The following is a 20,117-nucleotide window of genomic DNA, read 5'->3' on the forward strand; positions in this document are numbered from 1 at the left end:
TGTGGAGAAAAGGAAACCCTAGTGCAGTGTTGTTGGGAATGCAGACTTATGCCACCAACCTGGAAAACAGTATGGAATTTCCTCAGAAAATTAAAAATGGAACTGCCTTTTGACCTGGCAATTCTACTGCTAGGATTATACTCTAAGAATCCTGAAACACCAATTCAAAAAAACCTGTGCACCCCAATGTTCATAGCAACACAATTTACAATAGCCAAGTACTGGAAGCAACCTAATTGCCCATCAGTTAAATGAATGGATCAAAAAACTGGTACATTTACATGATGGAATACTGTGCAGCAGGAAGGAAGAAGGAGCTCTCCTACCTGATTCAGACCATGGCCTGCAGAGTTCGTGTATTGTCTCGGAAATAAACAAACACACAGACTACAGAAGTCCTGTGGAGAAAAAGGGATGGCATGGCCACTCTCTTGAGAGAGAGGGCCACGACCCTTGCCTGGACAGGCTTTTAGTGCTTTTCTGGGCACATTACATCGCAGATGGTCCTCATTTACTATGCACAGGTTTGCTGTAGGTGGTTACCTTTCACAGAAAACAAAGGAGAGGATGTTGCTAATTACATCACAGAAGAAGGATATTTGAAAATACAAAGGGAAAAGTGGTTGAACTGGTTACACTCATCCTTGAGAAGTTTAGCATAGATTTTGGGAAGTTACTTTAAAGATAAACATTTAAAGATAAAGATACATAAAGATAAAGTAAACATTTTCTGCTTCAATCCAGGGTGAGGGAGTTTTAGCAAAAGCAAACCTCATAGCAGCCTGGGTACAATGCAGGCCTGATTCCCCACGGGAGAACCTATTCATGGGCGTGGATCCTGTGTGCAGGACCTCACTCCCCACTGGCCTTTCCAAGTGGGGACTGGTCTACATTTCCCACGCCATGTGGAACGGTCCCCTATACCTACCCTTTGCAGCAGCATGGATGCCTCTGGAGAGCATTATGCTAAGTGAAGTAAGCCAGGTGGTGAAAGACAAATACTATATGATCTCAACTATAAGTGGAACCTAATCAACAAAAACAAGCAAGCAAAATATAACCAGAGACATTGAAATTAAGAACAAACTGACAATAAGCAGAGGGGAGGCAAGAGGGGATAATGGAAGGAAAAGGGTTTTCAGGAACACATATAAAGGACACATGGACAAAACCAAAGTGAGGTAGGATCAAGGGTGGGGAGTGATAGAAAATGGAGACTACTGTACTTGAACAAGAAGTTTTTAAACGTACATTTGTTTTAACATTTTATTGATTATGCTATTACAGTTGTCCCATTTTTTCCCCCTTTATCTCCTCCCACCTGCATCCACCACCTTTAGTTTATGTCTGTGGGTCGTACATATAAGTTCTTTGGCTTCTACATTTCCCATACTATTCTTAAGCTCCCCCTGTCTATTTTCTACCTACCATCTATGCTAGTTATTCTCTGTACCTTTTCCCCCTCTCTCCTCCTCCCACTCCCCTGTTGATAGCCCTTCACATGATCTCTGTTTCTGTGGTTCTGTTCCTGTTCTAGTTGTTTGCTTAGTTTTTGTTTTTCTTTTAGGTTCAGTTGTTAATAGGTGTGAGTTTGTTGTCATTTTACTGTACGTATTTTTGATCTTCTATTTCTTAGATAAGTCCCTTTAACATTTCGTATAATTAGGGGTGGGTGGTGATTAATTCCTTTAACTTGAACTTATCTGGGAAGCACTTTAACTGCTCTTCCATTCTAAATTATAGTTTTGCTGGATAGAGTAATATTGGATGTAGGTCCTTGCCTTTCATGACTTTGAAACTTCTTTCCAGCCCCTTTTTGCCTGTAAGGTTTCTTTGGAGACATCATTTGACAGTTTTATGGGAACTCCTTTGTAGGTAACTGTTTCCTTTTCTCTTGCTGCTTTTAAGATTCTCTCCTTATCTTTACTCTTGGGTAATGTAATTATGATGTGCCTTAGTGTGTGCTTCTTTGCGTCCAACTTCTTTGGGACTCTCTGAGTTTCCTAGACTTCCTGGAAGTCTATTTCCTTTGTCAGATTGGGGATGTTCTCCTTCATTATTTGCTCAAATAAGTCTTCAGTTTCTTGCTCTTCCACTTGTCCTTCTGGTACCCCTATAATTCGGATGTTGGAACATTTAAAGATGTCCTGGAGGTTCCTAAGCCTCTCCTCATTTTTTTGAATTCCTGTTTCTTCATTCTGTTCTGGTTGAAGGTTTCTTTCTTCCTTCTGGTCCAAACTGTTCATTTGAGTCCTGATTTCCTTCTCTTCACTGTTGGTTCCCTGTAGATTTTTCTTTATTTCATTTAGTGCAACCATCATTGCTGCCTGGGTCTTTTTTATGCTTCTCAATTAATTACCCAGTGAGTTCCTGGAGCATCCTGATAACCTGTGTTTTGAACTGTGCATCTCATAGTTTGGCTATCTCTTCGTTGCTTAATTATGTTTTTCTGAAGCTTTGATCTGTTCTTTCATTTGGGCCCTTTTTTTTTTTTTTTTTGTCTTGGCGCGCCTGTTACATGTAAGAGGTGGAGCCTTAGGTATTAAACAGGGCAGGGCAGCCCTTCTCACTTTGTTGTGGGGGAGGGGTCTAAGGGGGAACTGTGCCACTTGCTCTGCTCTCTGCCGGTTTTCAGTCACTACTCCACTACCCACAATCAAATTGGGCCCTTCTGGTGCTGATTCCTGGGTGGGTAAGTTTGTGTACGTTCTAGAACCCTATGGGTGTCTCCAACAAACTCTCCTGTGAGTCTGGGAGTTTTTCCCACTACTGTCTCAAGCCCCACACGTGTGTTCAGTCAGAAGCTTGGAGACTTTATTTCCCTGTTCTGGAGCCCTGGGTTTCGAGGTCTGTCTTGCTCCCTAGTTGTTCCTCCAGTTTCTGCATATGAATATGGGACCACCCAATCTGCAAGCCCCTGCCTCGCCCAGGTCCTCCAGGCCAGCCTTGCCGCAAGTCCTCTCCACCAGGCTGCCCGTTTCCGCACCTCCTGCTGGTCTGGATGAATGTTTCTTCTTTAACTCCTTGGTTGTCGTACTTCCATACAGTTCAATTTTCTGTCAGTTCTGGTTATTTTTTTGTTTTTAAATTTGTTGTCCTTCTTTTGGTTGTGTGAGGAGGCACAGTGTGTCTACCTACACCTCCATGTTGGCCGGAAGTCCTACATTTGTTTTAAGGACACATCTATTTACAAGTTTTATTCACTGGAAAGACTTGAAAACAACTGGGGACAAACCCAGTAACAATGACCATCCTTCCTTAAGGCATCTTTAAAAACATTTCCTCTTTAAAAGAACCAGAGCACCTTGTAGGCAGAAAGCATCACAATGAGTCTGGAACATATTGTCAGAAAGTAGGAAAACTATCAGTCATCACTGAGTACATGCTGAAAGGACTTGGGAGCCCAATTAGAAGAGTTCCCAGTGAATTATGATATGAGCATCTGAGCATCAAAAAGAAAAATAACTGAAATGGAGTGGAGCACATCACATTGGTGAAATACAAGAGTTCCTTTTGATGCGTTTAAACAAAAGGTCGCCCATGGAGGTTGCAAGAAAACCAATTCATTTAATTTGAAAACTAGCCAAAGGGAAAAATCAAGCATTTCCCCCACATTTCCTGTATAACTTTTACCTTAGGATAATCAAATAGTTAATGCAGAAAAGAATTTTCCTAATGAATCTAGCTAAAAACATCAGATGAAAGGTTGGTGAGGAACTTTATAAGAGGTAAGTCAGACTGATATATCATCTACTCTAATCTTAACATTGCAGAGAAAAAATCAATATATGCCTCTTATCCAACTCAGTAAGAAATACACAATATCACCTATGACATATTGCTAAAAAATTCTATCTTGAATTTGATCAAACCTTAGACATTTGTTTACAAGATATAGGGTAGTTAGAAGAATATGTTAAGCAACACTATGGAGATGCAATCAACAAAATCTTAAATGAGGGAAATTCTATAGAACAGATGACCTAGTTTCTTCAGCAAATCACACGAAAAAGGAGGAGGGCAAGCAGGGAGACCTACACAGGAAGTATCAACCATATTCAGTATATGCATCTATTTAGAATAAAGCAACTAAAAAATTTTTCAACCATTCAGGAAACTGAATTATATGATAATGTGATGATAAATTATTTTTTGTAATACAAATGGTATTTTAGATAGAATTTTGAAAAGGTGTTGCTTTGAGATGCATACTGAAGTATATACAGAAGAGCTAATACGATGTTTGGGATTTTGCTTTAAAATAACCCAGTAGGGAATAAGGAGTAGGGTTCAGGTGAAACTATTTATTGGCCATGTATTGATAATAGTTGAAACTGGGTGGTAAGTATTTGGAGGTTTGTAATACTACTCTCTATAGGTGCTTAGAATTTAGATTTTAAAAATTAGCCATGGCTGGTCTTGCTCAGTGGATTGAGTGCTGGCTTGCAAACCACAGGGTCACATGTTTGAGTCCCAGTCAGTGTACATGCCTGGGTTGCAGGCCAGGTCTCCAGTAGCAGGTGTGCAAGAGGCAACCACACACTGCTGTTTCGCCTCCTCTCTTTCTCCTTCCCTTCTCCTCTCACTAAAAATAAATACATAAAATGTCTTAGAAAAAATGAACAACCTAGGCCCTAGCCTGATAGTTCAGTTGGTTAGAGCATCATGTGGATACACCAAGGTTGCAGGTTTGATCCCCAGTCAGGGGACATACAGAGTCTGCCAGTGAATGTATAAATAAGTGGAACAAAAAGTCAATGTTTCCCTTTCTGTCTCTAAGATCAATAAATTTAAAAAAATTAACCTGTATATTTATATATAATAATATAATTTTATATATTTATGTATGTTTGTGTAGTTTTAAAAGTATGCATAATTCATGATTACATCCAAAATTGATTTTTAATTGGAGAATTATGGTCTGGAAGGAACACATTTTCTAGAACCCCCGTTGCAATTGCAGGTTCCTACTCGTAGTTGACAACAATAGTATTGGCAACTTGATGTTTTGGTTTATCGTGTCTGGGAGTTTGCTAATCTTTACCTACACAGCTGGGTGCCATAATACATTTCCACCTAAACCATTATTGTTATGATAAGACATGTGAGATGTACTTTTTATAAAACTTACAGCTGATAAAATGCTGTAAATTCCTAACTTTCTAATCAGCAACACATGTATATTTTAAAATGACACCAAGCTTAGCACCTATAAATATAGTGCATATATCTTACAAATAGAGTAGTATATTCATTTTCTTTTTCTTAAACATTTTACTTGCATACTTTTTAGGAAGAGACGAAGGGAGGGAGAAAAAGAGGGAGAGAAACATCAGTGTGCAAGAGATACATCCGTTGGTTGCCTCTTGCATGCCCCCAACTAGGGAACCTGGGCTGAAACCCAGGCAGGTACCCTGACTGGATATCAAACCTGTGACCTTTTGATTTGCAGGCCAGCACTCAATCCACTGAGCCACACCAGCCAGGGGTATATTCATTTCCTAAATGAGTTGATTTTGTTAAATATATACTTTGCAGGCAGACAACATATTTTCTTTGCTTATTTTGAGACAACAGATTTTCTTCCTCTGAAATATTTTTCTCTCTTTTCTAGGGAATTGTAGGTTATGTGAAAGAGATGCTTTCTCATTTCTAAGGCTTACCAGAAACTCTAATTTGAAGAGAATAAATGGATTTTGCACCAAACCACAGGAAAGTCCAAAAACTCCACCCCGTAAGTTTTTATTGTATTTTCTAATCATGGACTAGGCAGCTCCCAAAGAGGACAATTGGCATCAAAAGAACATAAGGGACAGGTGGTGACAGGGGTACTACATCATACTGTCATGTAGTTCAGGTCTTCCAAATTGTACTGACATTGACTGTGCTCACAGGTAGCAGTGATTCTTAATTTTTCTCATTTGTCATGTTTATTTCTTGCCTCAAAGATTGGACTGTCACTTTTTGTAGGAGAATAGAGGCACCAAAGTAAGCAGTAGTTTAGAAATATTTTAAGGAACCCCAAAAATTACTAAATCAAGAAATGATGTTTTGGGTAAAATATAATCTGGGCTAAACTCTAGGTTGGCCATTAATGTCAGCCACATTTAGTCCTATCCCTAACTCAAACCCTTTTCATTGCCACCACTATGGGAAGAAGGAGCATAATTAATGAACTGTAGGGTCCCAAGAACTATTTGCTTGTCGCGTCTTCATGAGAGTACACTTGAGCCAAGCAGGTCTTGGTGAATGTAAAGGAACCATCCTCAAAGAATATTTTTATCGACAGCTTAAAAATGTTTGTAGCCTTTGACCTGGTATTGCACTTCTGGGCATCTGTCCTAAGGAATAATCCCTACATACAGGAAAAGTTTTGAGTGTAAAGGCATTTCCATTTTTTATACATAATAAAAAAATGAGAAATAAATCTAAATGTCAACTAACTGGGAATTATTAATTACATATGTCAGATCTACCTGATGAAATTATGCAGCTGTTGGAAATGGTGCTTTTACATACCATGTACTAGCATGGAAAATGTGACAAAGTTACTGAACAAAGCAGGATACAAAATTTTAGATTGTGTATACGCCACAAGCATAACCCAGGTATAAATTACACATACATACATACATACTTACGGGGATAAGAGTTATGAAACACACCAAAATAAAAATATAGGGATTATGCTATGACAAGGGAATTAGAGATGGTTTTTATCTTTATCTTTTTTTTTTTTTTTCACATCTAGCCTTTCTGAATTGTCTTCCATGGGTATGTGGTACTTACAATGAGAAGGGAAAACTACTATAATGAGAGCTGTGTCAAATGATAGAAGGTTTAGATAAAACTACAGTAGTGCTATTTCTATACTTCTAAACCTCTTTTCTTGATTTTGGTTTCTTGTTTTTTTTCCTGTTGATTTTCCTGCTCTTTTGCTGTTAACTTCTGATTAAGTGAAAGGAACAACATAAACACAGGTGTGGAGGTGGGGCCGAGTGTGACATGTAGGTAACTGTCAAAGAGAAGGTCTGTCTGCAAGAGAGATGGAGGCAGTACGTAGAATTTGGATGAGATTACCTCCAAGGTCCCTTCGACCTTGACATTCTGTGATTCCCTAAATTTTCCTGCTCCTTGCCATCAGTGACTTCCCCTTTCTTTAAAAGACTTTCTCTCACAGTCTGTGGTTTTGTCCCTTTCTTATTTATCTGCCTCTTTGGCCACTCATTTTTCCTCTACTGCCTCTTTCTCGTGTGGGTCATGCCCAAGGCTCAGCCCTTTGCCTTCTCTTTTCACCTTCGCTGATGATTATCTCCATTCCAGGCTCATTAATGAAACCTACTCAGATGGCATATATTTAGGCCCAGTAGTTCTAAAATGACACAAATAACATTTTTTTGTTGTTAAATTTGAGGGTCATAATCTCACATAAGATATCTTGTCTTGTTTTTCTCATAGACACTTACAGACACCGAGTGCCGTTACACAAACCTACAGATTGGGAGAAGAAGATCCTGATATGGTCGGGTCGCTTCAAAAAGGAAGAAGAAATCCCAGAGACTGTCTCGTGAGTGCTGTACTTAGGGTTGTAAGCAGCTTTTATTTCTCACTGATTTGTTTTAAAGGAAAAGCAGTCTCCCTGAGTCTGACTATTTAAAAACTTTTAACTAAATTTTAAAACAGTTTTCACGTCTTCCAAATGTCTCGTCTTTATCAAGTATCCGGAATAAAAACAGTGCTAGGAAGTCAGTATCTTATCGTTGATATGTTACATAGTGCCTAGTGAGCAGCAGATACTCTGAAGTCTACTGATTAGATTTCTTCTCCTAGCTACAGAAATGTTAATAAACAGTGATGTTCACTCTTTGTAATTTGTTTTAATCTGGGTGTATCAGTTACCAGTGACAATAACCATGTTCTATGCAATCCACTCAAGTGCTCAGACATTGGCATAAAAGTATTTCCTGGATCTCTGGGATGCAGGAAAGAGCACCTTCTGTTACCACCTTCCTTAAACCCAGCCTGGCTGAGGTCTTGGGACTCGTACAGAGGCTGTAGATGATGAGTACATGCTCCTCTAAGCCAGGGTTTCTCAACCTCAGCACTCTTGACATTTTGAGCCAGATAATTTTTGTTGTTGGGGGCTGCCTTGTGCATTATAGGATGTTTAGTAGCATCCCTGGCCTCTTCACTCTTGTATGTGCCAGTGACACTCATTGATGACAATCAAAAATGTCTCCAGAATGTCCCCTGAGGGGACAAAAATCATTCCCAGTTGAGAACCACTGCTTCACTGATTGGTTTGCATCTTGGCCAACAGAGATTCTGAGAAATAGATGCCATCTTCCCAGTGGGGCATTGTCCTCCTCAGAGACAGGGACTTGGGACAAATCTCCTATTCATTCCCTTCCTGCAAGAAAACTATTCCTGCACCTTCTGGTTTCTGGTTTCAAGTCATGATTGCAAAAGATGTGGTTTCATTCAGGGTATCTTTGTCAGAAAGATAAGTAGTATTTGCCTTCTGTGTACAACACCTTTAAAAAAGAGTCCTTCTGGTTCTGCATGTCAAATTAAATAGCACATTATTTTAAGAGGAAAAATTATTTCAACAGGAAAGCCCTACTCCATCTTTGCTCAAGTGACAATATATTCTTGTGGGAAATTTCAAAAGTGACATCAAATGTGTGCCTGTCCCAATTTTTTTATGAAAGTCCCAGCAGAATACAAGCTGGTATACACCCATGGACCTAACAGGTGCTATGTAGACTTTGCTGTGCAACACCTTTTTCAGTTGGCCCCAGATCTGTAGGTGGTTCCCAGATCCCCTCTAGCCCAAAGTACTACCTAGTGAGTTACCCTAGGCCTTTTTCTGAGCCTGGGCAACCATTTATTTTTCTTTGTGCTCATATTTCTGAACAGGCACTGCTTAACTTGCCCATTGTGATTACTCCCTATAGAATCGAGGGCAGCGTCATGGCCTTATTTATGTGCACTTTACTATTAAAAAAAAAGATATTATTTATTAATTTTTAGAGAAAGGGGAAGGGAAGGAGAGAAACATCAATGTGTGAGAATCATCAATTGGTTGCCTCTTGCATGCCCCCAACTGGGGACCGAACCTGAAACCCAGACATGTTTCCCTGACTGGGAGTCAAACCAGCAACCATTTCATTTGCAGGGCAACACCCAGCCTACTGAGCCATACCAGTTAGGACTTTTTAAATGTTCCCTCAAAAGTAAACTATATCACTTTTCATGAGGATCACAGTACTTCAGTTGGAAAAGTACCAGCTCACATAAAATACTGTCAACATGGGTAGTTAGTTTGTGGTTGGGGGGATCTTAGATGCTCTTAATAGAGCAACTCACTGTCCTTAGCAGTTGTCTCTGGTTTCTCCCACCTGCAGGCCCCGCCAACCTCAGTGCCGGAAGCGCTCCATGCACATTGTTGCTTCAGTGGGTCCCAGCTCTCACATAACATTGTATATGCTTTTGGGGTCTTCTCCTACTACCTGCTGTGTCCCAGATCCTGTGCTTCCTTCCAAGCACTTTTAAAGTACTTTTTGTTCTTTGATTTAAAATGTAGTATGTGTTAAAATGGGGGTGAGGGGGTAGTTAGCACTCCAATCCTATCATCTAGAGATAATCATTTCTTAATTATAACCCACTGAGTAGCCCAGTTCTCTATCCTATGCCCATTAGGACTCTACATGCCCCGCCCTGAAGCTCTACCAAACAGTCAAGTAATAGAGCTTCGACCCACTGCAGAATCACCAAAGTGGAAGGGCCTTCTCTTCAGACTTTTTTAAAAAAGATTTTATTTACTTATTTTTAGAGAGAGGAAGGGAGGGAGAAAGAGAGGGAAACATCGATGTGTGGTTGTGTCTCCTGCACCCCCTACTGGGGACCTGACCCAAAACCCAGACATGTGCCCTGACTGGGAATTGAACCAGCAGCCCTTTGGTTCACAGTCCGGCACTCAATCCACTGAGCCACACCAGCCAGGGCTCTTCATACTCTCTTGTTTGGCCTCTCAGCTTTCCCATAAGAATGATAATCTAACCCTAACCCTTAACTTTCCATTAAGGCACATGGATCTGTATTCAGTAAACAGGTTAAAGAGGCACTTGCCAAAGAGCTAAAGTTCACTGTCACTCAGTTTTAGCAAAACATCAGTTAAGAGATAAACATTAAGGGAGTATTGTGTAAAGGGTCTTTATATTATTCCAGATATTTTCAAATCTACTCCTGATTCAAGGCAGAGAGCAGAAAAGTTGGGTATAAAGAGCACATTATTTAAGTCTCTCCTGTGTTTGTTTTCTTTTGAATTGTGCTTTGTGTTGAAACTTTTGAGGCTCATTGCAGTATCTGTTGTCAGAATATTATTCAGAGAATCATTATATCACAGAATATCTTCTTGAGAACCTCAAGGAGAAACAGCTATTGGTTCCACTTTTAGCTTTGGCTGCTAATGTGAAACTTGAGAGCCAAACTCAGGGCCCACCATAGCAAGCATAGATTAATATGTGTTGCCTTTTGGCAGGGGGGACTTTGTTCCTGGTTTCACTTTCTATCTTCACACTTTCTCTTTTCTGTTCTACTTCAGATTTGTGCTATCTTATTATATTTTATATGTAAATAAAAAGTGAGTTGTGAAAATGCCCCATTGACACTAAAGTCCTACAAGATCTCCAGGCCCCACCCCCTTTTTAATATTTATAGGTACCACTCCACTTCTGATTTGTGGTACAGAGCTTTATATCCTGCTGGCAACTTCAGAAAGTGAACTCTCTCTCCTGGTCTCATTGTATTATTAGGTTTGAGATGCTCGATGCTGCAAAGAACAAGGTCCGGGTGAAGATCAGTTATGTAATGATCGCCCTGACAGTGGCAGGATGCATCTTGATGGTTATTGAGGGCAAGAAGGTAAGAGTGGACTTCCTCTCTATCTTTCTTTTCCTCAAGAGGCAATCAGGGATGGACCCTCGTATTTATTCTCTGAGAAGTGGAGGCTACTTCCTACACAAGAAATTACAAGACACAAAGTAAGATACAGTAGGGACAAACCTAGCAAACCTAGGATATCACGTCTGGGGATAAACAGCAAATCCTAACCTTGGCAAAGAGAAGGACTAAATTTTGTGCAAAGTAAAAAGTATTTAGTTTCATAAACAGATTTCATAAATAATGTGAAGGAAATATGACACTGACAAATTTAATGATAGCTCCATGCATGTCTGTAAAGTACTGTCAGTACATGGGCTTGTTTATCCCCCTTCTAAGTGCCTTAATCCTGGTGAGCAGTCTTACCACAGTCTTTGCTTCGAGCTCAGCCAAGCTGGGCCATATGTCTAAAGACCGTAGCTCCTCAGCAGTACATAGGAATTCAAGTGCAGAAATCATTGTATTAATGTAGATATTATTAATAACTATCACTAAATGACCTGTCTGCCAAGTATTATACTTTGCTGTTATCTCATTTGAACCTCACAACATTGCAAGGTAGGTACTATTTTTAGGACCTTATTTATAGCTGAGGAAACATAGCTTAGAAAGCTTTAGTACCTTGCCCAAGGTCATGCATCTCCCTAATGGCAGAGCCACAGTTTGAACCTCAACCTGAGATGATAGTAAAATTGCTCCCACTTACTGAGTGCTTATATATAGCAGGCAGTTAAACTCATTTAATTACCACAATAACCCTAAGAACCTAAGATGTAGATTCTCTTATTAAGTGTTTTATAAAAGAAGAATGTGAAGCTTAAAAGATGTTAAATAGCCCTGGCTGGTGTGGCTCCATGAATTGAGTGCTGGCCTGTGAACCAAAGGGCTGCTGGTTCAATTCCCAGTCAGGGCACATGCCTGGTTGCTGGCCAGGTCCCCAGTAGGGGGTGCACAAGAGGCAACCACACATTACTATTTCCCTCTCTCTTTCTCCCTCCCTTCCCTCTCTAAAAGTAAATAAATAAAATCTTTTTTAAAAAGATGTCAAATAGCCCTCGCTAACGTAGCTCAGTGGATTGAGCGTGGGCCTGCAAGCCGAGGGGGTCGCTGAATCGATTCCTGGTCAGGGTGTATGCCTCGGCTGCGGGCCAGGTCTCTGGTTGGCGGTGCATGAGAAGCAACCACACACTGATGTTTCTCTCCCTCTCTTTCTCCCTCCCTTCCCCTCTCTATAAAAATAAATAAAAATCTTAAAAAAAGTTAAAATTAAAAAAGATGTTAAATAATTTCCCCAAATTCACATAGCTAATAAGCACCAAGATAAAAATTGAGAGCCAAATTTGCAAGTTATCAAACTTCATATTGTACTATCTTGTGATTAAAGTAGTTACTTTTATATGCAGCAGCAATGGTCAGATATCTATTTTGTAAAAGATTTGATTTAGTTATTTTCAGAGAGAGGGGAAGTGAGGGAGAAAGAGATGGGAGAGATACAGTGATGTAAGAGAGAAGCATCAATAGGTTGCTTCTTGTATGCATCCTTATCAGGGACTGAACCCGAAACTCAGGCATGTGCCCTGACCCAGAATTGATCTGGCAACCTTTTTTTTTTTTGCAGGACAGTGCTCAACCAACTGAGCCACACCAGTCAGGACTAAACGAACCTTTATTTTAATACCATGTATCTCAGCCTCCCTTTGGAAAGAGATGTCTTGTATCTATTATCACATTTAAAAGGGTTTTCTCTCAACCCAGAGATAACTGACCTCCTTATTCCAACAGTCTAGAGTAAAAGGAAACGAACTTCTAGCTCTCCTTAGTCTCGGAATAGAAGATACTAGGATCTCCTCTAGCCTCATCCAAGGGTATATACACTGCATTCTTTAAAAATTTTTATTTAAGAAATAAGGGAAGGGAGGGAGAGAAACATCAGTTGGTTGCCTTTTGTACTCCTTCAACTGGGCATGTGCCCTAACCAGGAATCAAACTGACAACCTTTCACACCCAACCCACTGAGCCATACCAGTCAGGGCCACACTGTGTTCTCTAGAGAGTTTCTCTCCTGTTTTGTATCATAAAACTGTATTATTTGCTTTTTATGGAACTATTTCTAGAAAGTTGGCGGATGCCACTGGAATGGAAAACTTTTGAACTTCATGTGAATCAGAAGAGAGAAATTAGCCACTGTTTTGTGTTCATCCCCTACTTGCCATGCAGTCTCCTCCCCTTCCCATACCTAATTCTTTACATATGAAATTACACAGATATAAGAAAATACTGCCTTATAGGGTGATAGTGTAACTTGTTTGGTATAAAAATTTTGAAGCTGGTCTAGTAATACAAGCTTCAAGGGAGGGAAGCAAGGGAAAAGGACGGGTGCCTCTCCCCCACTGCTGTTTGCTCTCAAAGGATGGACTTGTAGGATATATGTCGCTGGAAGTCATCAATGGTAGTAGTTGGTGAAGTTTGGGATCCCCAAAGCTGAATGTTTGGGATAAAAAAAGGAGTAAGAAGCTAGAAGAGTGTGAAAGTTTATAAGATTTGGAGGAAAAATGGTAGCAACAAAGAAAAGCAAAAGGAAAGAAAAGGGGATAAAAATGGAAATGAGAAGGCATTTAATATTGAAGGCAGGAAAAAGGGAGAGAGGCTAGAAGATTGAATGAATGAGGCCAGAAGGAAGAGCAGTGCTTGAATGGATGGACTACTGTCCTGGGAGGCATCAGAGGAAGCAGAAGTCACCCAGAGGGGACTGTGGGGCCCATCGTGCAGCAGGCCCATCCGTTCTTCTGCTCTAGGTACCCCGCTGACTTCAGTGCAAGGTAATGACATCACTCCCAAATGGGCATAAATAATTACTTGTTCAAATTGTTTCATTTTAGGCTGCCAAAAGACATGAATCTTTAACAAGCCTGAACTTAGAAAAGAAAGCTCGTCTGAGAGAGGAAGCAGCTATGAAGGCCAAAACAGAGTAGCAGAGGTATCCATGTTGGCTGGATTTTGAAAATCCAGGAATAATGTTTCAGCAATAACCTGTATTAAAAAGAATGTGGTATGAGGATCCACTTCGTGCAAGCATGGTTGGTACAAAACCATTTCCCTGTTTTGCTCTAGAGGTACAAATAAATTTTCTTAAAAGAACTGACTTGTTGCATTTCATGGCTTCAATGCAGGCTAAATGCAGTTTCTCAGATTTTTGATGAAAATTAGAGAATGAAAAATGATACAACTTATTTTGACTTTAATATTAACTCTCCCTTAAAATCTGGTACCATATCTATCTTTGATTCCCATTGCCAAAGTGACTTCTCCCCAGACGCTAAAATGGCTTCTTTTTCTGCATCTCTCTCTCCTTTGTATTCATTCTGGAGACATAAGACAGGCCAGCTGAGTACACTGCCCAAGTGCATTTAGGGAGCTCCTTGTCAGAGCCCTGGTAAGCATTCAGACCATACTTTGCCATTTTGGTGTGTGCTGGCACACAGAGGTGTCCTGGCAAGGTGAGGAGAGTGATCTGGCCACAAGTTTCTGAGAACTCTGAAATCCCAGCCTCATGATGTTGCTTGGGGCCAGCACGGTCACCTATTCTGCTCCATGGCTTCGAATTCCCACCTGGTCCTTCTCCTGCTGCCTTTACACTAAATTCAGTTATGAAAATCTATCAAATGCATTTTCTCATTAGTGTTGAAAGATCAGCATTTGTACCTTTGGGATGCCAAGTTGTCTCATATTTAGGTATGGGTGCTGGTTTCTATTTTTAAGTATTTCATTTATTTTCTCACAAGTAAAAATGGATAACAGGTCCTCATAGCCATATTAACCTGCTGGGTCTCCTACAAGGGTTGTAACAGATTAAAAAGCAGTGTATGCAGCTGTTTGGGAACTTGACTTAATAAAATACTCAGTAAAATATAATACGCCAGTCTACCTATAGCTTAATAATTTATCTGATGTTAATGATGTCTGTCTATATATTTTAGGATAACTTGACCATAACTACTTTTTAGATACCAAATTCTTTGTTTTTTATCACTTGAAAATTATGGAAAAGCATCATTTCTCATACATTTTTACAGATTGTTTTTTCATTATTATTTTGGAACACTTATGTTACATCTTATGTTACCTAATGTTACTGTTATCTTATGTTAACACTTATGTTACCTAAACCAATGTTATGAGTACATTTTAATACAATTTTAATAAAAATAAGTAGTCTGCCCTACTGGTGTGGCTCAGTGGATTGAGCACCAGACTGCAAACCGGGGAGTTGCTGGTTTGGTTCCATCAGGGCACATGCATGGGTTGCAGGCCAGGTCCCCGGTGTGGGGCGTGCGAGAGGCAGGTGTTTCTCTCCCTCTCTTTCCCTCTCTAAAAATAAATAAATAAAATCTTTTAAAAAATAATAAAAACAAGTAATCTTTCTTCATAGAACAATTACCATTATTAACTTCTAAAGAAGCATTTTAAAGTGTTTTATCTTATAAAAATATTTCATTAAACCAAAGCTCATAGATGTTACAGTGTGGCAAGAATTTACACAATCATTTCTCATTTTGTGTCATTGTATTCAGTAACTTATAGTGGCTATCTCTTTATGGGTTAAATAGAAATTTCTTGGCCAGAATTAGATAAGCCTGCCCCCATCTAATCCCACTTCTCCCAGTATCCTCACATACTAACTTCTTAGCAGTCATACCCTACTAGTAACTCTAATATCTTATGTGCCTCAGAACTAGTCAAGCAAATCAGATATAATGAGCACTAGTATAAGATACTATAGAATACAAAAGACAGGTTTGCTCTTAATCCTTTCAATTGATGTACTATCTTTTGCTTAATTTCTAGATTTCTTTCATCATGTCTCTATAGATACTGGGAAGAAACCATTTTCTATCTTCTAAAAGCCCTATTGGAATAAAGTTAATATGTGAGGCTCTACTCGGACACTTTTAATTTTAATCAACAAAAATAATAGTATGGGGAATTGATTCTGAAAATTTAGTGAAAGCAGGTGAAGAATGAAGTGTTGGTGGTGTGATTTGCTGTCATTTGTCAAACACTACTTGAGTCCATTGTATATACAAAAAGTGAGAATACAAAGATGAATAATATGACATACTTATTGACTCCACAGAGCACATAATATACTGGAAACATGGCCCATGAAACTATTACAGTACAACTGGTAAATGGTATATTTTAACTTTACTAACAGAAACTATAGAAATAGCAGGAAAACCTAACTCAGCTGTCAGCTGTGGTTAGTCCAGCAGGCAGTGATGGCTTCACAAAGTGGTGATGTCTGAACTAAGTTTGAAGCATGGGTGAGAGCCTGTGGGTCAGACACACAATTAAAGAGCAGCCTCCCACTCAGACATTTAGTTTGCTTGAAAATCATGAGAGCACACAACCTGACAAAGCATCAAGGGGTCCTTTAGTAAAATAACATTTATAATGTTTTAGACTTTTAGAATGAATCTAACCGTTTGTTTTTCCCAATCTGCTGGCTTGATTCCATGGACCACTTCACATCCTATGATGTAGGCTTATCACTTAAGTGTGTGAGTGGCATCTGACATGCATCTTCAATCCACCATCATCACAGACTTACACTCTTACTCATATGGTCTCCCAAACCAAAAACCTTGGAATTATCCCAAACTCCTTTGCTCCCCTCATTTAATCAGTCACTCTGTCTTGTGAATCTTCTAAATATTTCTCAAATATCATTATACCAATCCTCTACAATAGTCATTGAGAGGAATAGAATGGGCCCCTGCTGGAGTGGCTCAGTGGATGGAGCGCCAGCCTGCGAACCAAAGGGTTGCAGGCTGATTCCCAGTCAGGGCTTGTGCCTGGGTTAGGGGCCAACTCCCCAATAGGGGGCGTGCAAGAGACACCCACACATTGGTGTTTCCCTCACTTTCTCCTTCCTTTCCCTTCCCTTCTAAAATCTTTAAAAAAAGAGAGGAATAGAATGGAAATCTGTCTAGGGACAGATAAAAGAGATTAATAACAGACTTCAGGATTAAAAGTTGGAAGCCCTAGGTTCTAGACTTGCTTTTCCAACTGTCTTGATTTGTAAATTTAGGTTATAGGTCTTAAAATCTTAATAACCCAAGGCAAAGGTAAAAAGAAATATGAAACCATGCCAAAATGAAAAGAAACCATCTTTTTAAGTATCTTTTATCCAACTTGGCTGTACTACTTGCTTTCTAAAGAGTTTAGTAGTTACTTATCCACAGTTTAATTGTTTTGTCATTTCCTAATGCTGCTGATGCAATGATGTTTTCTGTAGGATGACAAGCTGTTGAGATTACAACATCTGTATGACCTTGTAATTTCTGTACAATCTTTTTAGTCTGAAGATTCCAAATGTAAACCAGGTTATCCTCTGAACCAGACACAATCCACTTTCCACCAGTAACTGAAAAATTGGCAAATATGCAGTATTTCTCATTCTTATGACCAGTGTATGTCTTCAGGCACCTACCTCTACTGTAATCCCACAGTTTAAGAGTATTGTCCAAAGTTGCAATGAGAATATATTTACCATTTGGAGAAAATTTTACAAAAGAGACAGGTGGGTTAGGATCATCAACAAGCGTTTTTAAACACTGACCGGAAGCAGCATCCCAGATTCTACAGACACCATCATAGCTACCAGACACTATCAAGGACCCATTACAATTAAAATGAACAGCAGAAACTGGGTCAGAATGAGCAGACAAAGTCTTGAGACACTTTCCTGTTTTCACCTCCCATATTTTCACACTCTCATCAAAAGATCCTGAAATTACGAGGTTGGATGGTGGATTGAAATTACAGCAAAACACATAATTACTGTGTCCCTTAAGCGTTTTCAAGCACTTTCCAGATCTCACATCCCAAATCTTTAGAGTTTTATCATCTGAGGCAGAAACAAGACGAGTGGAATCTGATGACCAATCAACATCTGATATTTCCAGATTGTGACCATAAAGTGTTTTCTCATATTTTCCATCATAGGCTCCCCAAATTATAATTACTTTATCAGCAGAAGAACTTGCTAGCCATTCTCCACTAGGACTAAACTTAACCGATGATACTGCTTCCGTATGTCCCACGAGAGTACATCTGAGAGTATAGTTCGGGTTTTCAGACTCTTGTTTGCTGGGATTGGCTGATGAGGTGAGGGCCGACTCTGCCTGGACGTCAGATTCCTTCGTTGCCATGGCTCTGAAGCTCCAAGTCTGTAGGTTGGCTAGGCGTCAGGCCCTGAACCAGGCAGCCCGGTATTTTGGCTTTCTGCCCAGCAAAATGAAGATTAAAGCATCAGACTGAAAAACAAACGGTCTTTAATGATTATAATTTCTGGATCGTCTCTAAACTACGGTATACACTGATTCAGCAGCATGGATTGGACCACCGGTTTTTCCTCACTTCCCCCTGGGAACAAATACTTGAAAAGTATTATTAAAAAGGCCTCATGCGTTGTCGGCAAAGTAAGGTATTAATGTCGGGTATTTTGCGAAAGTATAGAGCTGTCTAAGCGGCGGGGCGGGGTTAAGCTCTACGGAAACTATTTCTCACCGCCCCTCCCCCCAACTCGGACATCTTTGAGAACATTGAAAAACCCAGTCTGACAGACTTTAGGTACTTGAGCATGAATGCATCACGGTTTTAAACAGAAAATCTCATAAGCTAAGAGAAAACCTGCGTAGACACTTGAAGTTACTTGAAGTTCGGACCTGACGGCTGCATCCCGCATATACAAACGTATCCGCCCGACCGCGTAAACCTAAAACAGCGGGCTAGACGGTCAGCGCTTGCGCAGAGGGAGCACTGCCCCGCCCACCCACCTTCTTCCGAGTTGACGTGACCAATGGGGCAGGCCTTCGTGCGCTTGCGCAAGGTTTCTTTCCGGTCTTTCTCACCCCGGCTCCCCGCACCGCCTTCCACAAACAAATGAGCACTGCTTGCTTATCCGATGGGGTGATCACCTGGACCGTCTCAGACCTGACTGTCTAACGAGGAAAGCAGTGAATGAATATATGTAAAAAGTATTTTTCTTTTTGCAAGCCGTGTGTCAAGAAAGGACTGCATCCCTTAGCCGGAGGGTTAAGCCCCACCTTGGGGACGTGAACCGCCCAGACAGTATGCATTTCGGAAAGGTGTCTAAGGTAGTCGACCCATCTAGGCGCTTTTGACTACGTGTAAGCTCCTGCTCTTCCTAAACATTTAAGGAAGGATAAAGTAGTTGTCTCAGGGGCCTTTAAAGGCCAGTGTTTAGAGAGCGTGACACGGTGGTAATTAAGGGGGAGAACGAGCAAACGTTTTAGCACTTCCTTATGCTTTAAGCTTCTAAAGAAAATTAAGGCAAGTTCAGATTTGCATAGGTGCTTAAGACAGGAAAGGACAAAGTAGTAGGTGGAATGGGGTAAGAAATGTGTAAGGTTACTCGTAATTAGGCTGTAGAGACCTTACCCTAGTTTTAAGAAATGAGTAATGGCCGTGAAAGTATGTAAACCATACGTGCTTTTCAGTTGTACTCCCTTTATACAAAAACAGGTTTACCAAAAACTTGGTAGTGTCTCCAATCCTCCAATAAAATGTGCCCGAGAGAATCAGTTGTTTTGAAAGTTGTTTTTCCTGGTGGCGGAGTTGAAGTCAAAAAGTAAATATCCCTCGTGTTTTCTGTCAGTCAAGAACTGAAACATTCAGAACAATGGGTTTCCTTTCATATAAAGGATAATTGAAAGTCGTGCCCTTTATAAGGCACAACAGCACAATTAGGTCACGTATAATACTTTAAGATCCTACTACTTTAGTTTGGAATTTAGACAGGAGTTACTTTAGTTTGGAATTAGGAATTACACAAATGCTTTAGTCTTCAATGCAAGTTAATGAGATGAACACAATGAGGAGGTTCTAGGAATGAGAAGAGCATCTTTAAAATGGTTTGGAGCATCCATTTATATGCATTATGCCACTGCTTAGCCATCATGGATCACCCCTCTGTAACATTTTAGAGACATTTTCCACTCTAATATATCTTAAAGTTCAATTTTGATTAAACTCTGCCTCCTCCCTATTAGCCTACATTACTGTGATTTTTACTGGAAAGTGTAGAAACACCTTAAATTCTGCATCAATTGAAATTATTTCCATTATAATTTATTCATTAGAAGTAA

The 20,117-nt window shown here is 40.0% G+C and overlaps 2 protein-coding genes across 7 annotated transcripts in view; one reads left to right on the forward strand and one right to left on the reverse strand.

The window, feature by feature from the left end:
- The window catches only part of FAM162A (family with sequence similarity 162 member A), a 32,809-nt gene extending 18,726 nt beyond the window's left edge, over nt 1-14,083 (forward strand). For 2 of the 3 annotated variants that reach the window (XM_028504827.2, XM_036018180.1), the window contains 4 exons: nt 5,615-5,734; nt 7,459-7,567; nt 10,818-10,926; nt 13,824-14,083. In XM_028504827.2, the coding sequence (XP_028360628.1) occupies nt 5,615-5,734; nt 7,459-7,567; nt 10,818-10,926; nt 13,824-13,916 (431 nt within the window). In that variant the 3' untranslated portion in view covers nt 13,917-14,083. The remainder of the gene's footprint in view (nt 1-5,614; nt 5,735-7,458; nt 7,568-10,817; nt 10,927-13,823) is intronic. The other variant, XM_036018181.1, reaches the window with a different exon arrangement.
- A 1,789-nt stretch (nt 14,084-15,872) lies between these two features.
- Nucleotides 15,873-18,783, reverse strand: WDR5B (WD repeat domain 5B). Of its 4 annotated transcripts, none has more exons than XM_028505252.2 (2): nt 18,675-18,783; nt 15,873-18,263 (listed from the first exon to the last, which is right to left on the reverse strand). In XM_028505252.2, the coding sequence occupies exon 2, from the start codon at nt 18,156-18,158 to the stop codon at nt 17,169-17,171; it is 990 nt and encodes a 329-aa protein (XP_028361053.1). In that variant the 5' UTR covers nt 18,159-18,263; nt 18,675-18,783; the 3' UTR covers nt 15,873-17,168. The 4 variants fall into 4 exon arrangements, with proteins under 4 accessions (XP_028361053.1, XP_035874072.1, XP_035874070.1 ...); XM_036018179.1 differs by having other exon boundaries at nt 15,873-18,231; nt 18,675-18,755; XM_036018177.1 differs by having other exon boundaries at nt 18,640-18,744.
- Nucleotides 18,784-20,117: the final 1,334 nt, after the last annotated feature.

Source organism: Phyllostomus discolor, chromosome 2, assembly GCF_004126475.2.
Source record: "Phyllostomus discolor isolate MPI-MPIP mPhyDis1 chromosome 2, mPhyDis1.pri.v3, whole genome shotgun sequence".
In the NCBI taxonomy this organism is placed as follows: Eukaryota; Metazoa; Chordata; class Mammalia; order Chiroptera; family Phyllostomidae; genus Phyllostomus; species Phyllostomus discolor.